This window comes from Cibotium barometz, chromosome 40 (assembly GCF_041138505.1).
Source record: "Cibotium barometz isolate CiBa-2024 chromosome 40, ASM4113850v1, whole genome shotgun sequence".
NCBI lineage: Eukaryota > Viridiplantae > Streptophyta > Polypodiopsida > Cyatheales > Cibotiaceae > Cibotium > Cibotium barometz.
In genome coordinates, this window is record NC_141085.1 from 10,517,929 (window position 1) to 10,522,625 (window position 4,697).

The 4,697-nt window shown below is 37.5% G+C and overlaps 1 protein-coding gene across 1 annotated transcript; it reads right to left on the reverse strand.

Annotated features, from left to right (window-relative positions):
* Positions 1-845: 845 nt before the first annotated feature.
* Positions 846-4,309, reverse strand: LOC147615186 (uncharacterized). Its single transcript, XM_086778897.1, has 6 exons — positions 3,814-4,309; positions 2,874-3,199; positions 2,639-2,767; positions 1,450-1,515; positions 1,289-1,354; positions 846-1,186 (listed from the first exon to the last, which is right to left on the reverse strand). Exons 1-6 carry the CDS (start codon positions 3,977-3,979, stop codon positions 1,097-1,099), a joined length of 843 nt encoding a protein of 280 aa, XP_086635023.1. The 5' UTR covers positions 3,980-4,309; the 3' UTR covers positions 846-1,096.
* Positions 4,310-4,697: the final 388 nt, after the last annotated feature.

The following is a 4,697-nucleotide window of genomic DNA, read 5'->3' on the forward strand; positions in this document are numbered from 1 at the left end:
ATCTAGATAGTTTTCCTCCGTTCGCACATTTACTACTATAAGAGTGATTATTTTGGCACTTGTTTCCAGTTTTAAATAGATCCACCTTTTCCCACACATTATTTACATATTTAGCACATTCACCTTTTTAGCTTCAATTCTATTATCTTCTTCATACTCTATATCATTAATACTACACAAAATTTTGCAAGCATCTTCAAAACTAATGTTAAAATACAACCATAATTTGAGATACTAAGTTTTCCTTCAAGTAGCTGGTATAATCTAACACATGTTTATTTCCAATTACAAAATAATCTAACACATGTTTATTTCCAATTGCAAAATAATTCACATGCTTCTCATTATTTGTAGGGTGTAAGATGAAGCATTAAGATTCAATATCACGATTAAATAGAGCTAGCTTATTTGTAGGTGTAATCTCATTATTTGTAGGTGTAAGATGAAGCATTAAGATTCAATATCATAATTAAATAAAGCTAGCATATTCAAATTAGACTATTTCTCCAGCAAGATTTATGTTATTATCCAACATGTATATATGGCTTAAGAACATGATTTCATAAGAATCTAACAATCTAAAGCCTCGATCAAAGTTACTGGAATTTTTCCTTATGGAAAATATGTTCTCATTAAATTATTTTGTGAACTCGAAAAGCTTGCAATGCACACATTTGTTCTATCAAAGTTGTGACATGTTGATGTGGAGGACATGTTTTACAAAACTAGAGACCATAGATAAATATATCTCCTTCTACACATGAATGTATATTGGCCTTCATCAAAATCATTAAATATGTAATTACTGAACAAATAAAAATATTCTAAGAAATTATAATGCTGCCAATATTTTTGAGTAAAAGAGTGTGTGCAGAGATTTATGTTCATCTTTCATTTTCTTACATTATTGGGATTGTTTACATGAATTTCTAAGGCATAAAGAATCATGATTAGTAAGCAAGGATGATACCTTTGCTAACTTTGACTAAATTACACTCAATCCCTTGAAGGAAATGAAGAACTTAGGTTTTGCAAATCCTACATTGCAAAGGAGATGGCTCTAGAAAAGACCCCATGGAATGGAAGCTTTAAGGGATTAGTTGGAGGGTTGTCGCATGTCAAAAGAAACATCAATTCCATTGTAGGTTGTAGGAGCATACATCCAATACTCATCAGAGCTTAGGAGCTGCATACAACAAAAAGGTGACATTAACACAAGATGTTGACACAAGGTTTTAAAAAAGGACATGCATTAAATATATATAATGAATATTTGAAGAAATCTCACCTTTACTTGTAGTTGCAAAAATTTAACGTAACTAATTGCTTCCTCAAGCATTGTGACAATATCAACCTACAAAGATGGAAATTTTATTAAGTTCAACTTCATTGGGGCAATTAAGTTGCCATATCAATTGTTTGGTATGAGAAAATGTCACAAGAGTCTACCTTGGCTCCATTGGGCACTAAATTTTGCAAAATTTTGAGCCTCTCGTTGATTCTCTCTCGACGTTGCTAAAAAATGGCCAAGACACTTTATGAGATCACAATGCTGATGTACGAATAACAAACTAAAAAATTATGTAAGATATCTTATGATCAATGAAGTTTGAGTAGCAATACTTTAGTACACATTCACTCAAAGTGGAAGAACATTGGATGGGATATATGGATTCCCACATATGATGGGCATGGTAGTTCCACATAAAAATTTCATTAGAGCTATATATTTAACAACCATTTATAGTTGAAAAAACCCTCGGTCCACCCTACTTGCCCTCTCTCTCTCTCTCTCTCTCTCTCTCTCTCTCTCTCTCTCTCTCTCTCTCTCTCTCTCTCTCTCTCTCTCTCACACACACACACACACACACACACACACACACACATGTGATGAGGATAAACGGCTAATCATGCCCATCCAAAGACCCTACTATGGTGATGTAGCTTCATGTAGTATAATAAGGACTTGGCTAGGCTAAGGTTTGTTTCACTAAATTAAACCCTTATCATCAAAATGGGTACATTCAAGAAGCTTGTTTGGCATAGGTAGGGATTCTTTTCATCCGGGCTACTCAAAAACCTTTAACAAGCATTGGCTTCCAGGCCCTAAGAAGTGATCTTGCCCAGCCAACTCCTGATGAGTGGAGAAAGTTCTCTTCCACCCACCATAAAGAGTGCTTCTTAAACCACCCTAGGTATTTTTAATAGAGGAAGGCTATAGTAGCTTATATCTGGATTCGCTTCATAGGTGATCTTATTGATTGACCCTCTTCTTATACTCTCAATATATTGTATAGTTGGTAAGGCCTTGGTGTTACTACTGACTCCGAGGTCTAAGTTTCTAATCTTGACACCTACATATAGTCAAAATATCTCTCTCTCTCTCTCTCTCTCTCTCTCTCTCTCTCTCTCTCTCTCTCTCTCTTTCTCTCTCTCAAGGCAAGTAGGTAGTAAGGGAAGAGCCTTCATTGAAATTTTTTTGTAAGTATAAACCAAAACCCATACCACAATTAATACAAAAACCATACCAGATGACAGATGACAGGATTTGTAGTATTGTGTCTCATAGGTCACTTTGTCCTTTAAGACTAGAGTTAATATTATTCTCTTTCTTAAAAGGGGGAAAAAAATTGTATACCCGTGCATAGACACTTTGGGGATCTGTAGCAGAGCCACGCTTTGCTCTGGGCCTCCCATTTGTATTCAAGGCCGGGCCAGCTTCTGAACTACCATTGCTAGCAAGGGTATCCTCTTTGGTGATTAATTCCTGCAGAATAATTAACCCTTAACTTTGATTATCCTGTGTCCTCATATACCATAACTAAATATTAAATCAAAGCTTAAAAAATAAATCATTATTTCAATCACACCACCTTGTTAGAAATTGCAGCGCTGCGTTGCTTCTTCTGCAGTGGACCTTCATCCTGCAGCTCCAGCTCTCTTTGTCTCTTAATTAACCCCGCTTTAGTTAAGTAATCGTTTCGATTTTCTTCTGTCACAACGCAGCTGGAAACAGCTTCTGATGGTGGTGATAACTGATTCAAATACTGCAGTTCGTGTGTTGCAGACGCTGCTGCATCCAGAGAATTAATATTCTGGCCAAGCCAATCAACGTTTGTATCGATAACGAAGGCCCCGGTGTTATGATCATAAAACGCCATTCTGTTAATGGAATTGCCGGGCGCTTGCCTTAATTCATCTGCATAAGCCAGTAGAAATTGCGTGCATAATTAATTAGACTTAGATTTGCTAGATTTGCTTCTGCAAGACGCATGATCATGAAATCATCGGGCTGTAGCTCAGTTGTTAAAGGTGCTTCGTTGTCAAAACCCAGGTCATGGGTTCGAACCCTGCTGGCTACCCTGATTGATGCCTCACCCTTGAAGCTTGCCCCTGCTTTGTGGGATAAGGGGGTCCCATGGGTACTAAGCCCGCTTCCTAACGCCCAACTTTTGAAAAAAGACGCATGATCATGAAGGCTCAGGCCACAAGTGATTGGACTTAATTATAGGAGCTAAGAGATAATTATGTGCTATTCAAGATAGTCGAAGAGAAATAATGAGTAAAGCTTAATCAAAGGATGCTTAAAGCTGTTGTTGGGGAGAGTTCATGATTAAAGCTTAGTTATGAGGTCATTATGGGAAATTTCCTGATCATCAAAGCTTCATGAGATTAAAGTTTACTTATGAGATCATTATGAGAAATTTCCGGAGTTAAGGAGAGTTAAATCAGTAGTTTAGAGGATGATGAAAGCCTGCTTATGGGCCAAATAGGAAGCGGTAAAGCGGTAGAATTAAGGTTCATTAATATTACCATGATCAGTGGTAGTAGTGGAGGAAGCTGCTTCCCAGATTGCACCATATGATTGAGCACCCCAATTAACGGTTGCTGAAGGCATGTAATTGAGGGTTGAATTTACAGCACTGGTTTGTTGTTGCAATTCTGTGTGAGCATTGATTGCCTGCTCCACAGTGGCCATGGTGCAGAGATGAAGAAATTATTTTAATTGCAATTTACAAAATAGCAGCTACTTGTGGACTCGAAGGAAAGGCCATGATACAAGAAGATGGTGGCAATTATATGTGGTCATATTTATGAATCAAATATGGGAGAAGAGACTTGGATTATTGTGAATTAATTTTTGGTGAAAAAGGAGATCAGATATGCAACAATTGAGAATTAAAAATGGAGCAAGGTTGAGCATGAAGGATTAAGGTTCTAATTTCACAAAATTGATTGGGTGAGGAGTTAAGAGAGAGGATTAAATGTTGCAGGGATGGAGAGAATCAATGGAGTGATGGACCTTGGGAGGGATCAGAATTAAGATGCTACTCTAATTAGAATTGAGGGGGGGTTATATTAATAATGATAAGAGGGGGGGCGGGGTCAAGGCGCTGACTTTGAGAATGGAAAACGGCAAGAGCGCCACCCCCTACGTTGGCTTCCCACACCCTATTCACTACCCCTCCATCATCTCAAGTCACCCCCCTCCATATACATACATGCATGCATTTTTTTCCTTTATTTTTTCCCCTCCCTTTAATCTGCTTTCTTTGTTTTCTTTCTTAAATTGAAATGCTTGCAACATTTTTGTAATGCATTGTCAATTTTCCCCCTGCCTTACACTACCTCAGATCAATAAAGAGTCAGTATTTATCCAACCCCATACCCATCACGCTGTTAAAAACACTTGTGGC

Coding starts and splice junctions, on each gene's coding strand:
- LOC147615186 (XM_086778897.1), bottom strand. CDS start 3,979: ATGGCCACTGTGGAGCAGGCAATCAATGCTCACACAGAATTGCAACAA. Junction 2,768..2,873: donor GCGCTGCAATTTCTAACAAG/GTGGTGTGATTG, acceptor ATTATTCTGCAG/GAATTAATCACCAAAGAGGA. Junction 1,516..2,638: donor CCCAAAGTGTCTATGCACGG/GTATACAATTTT, acceptor GCCATTTTTTAG/CAACGTCGAGAGAGAATCAA.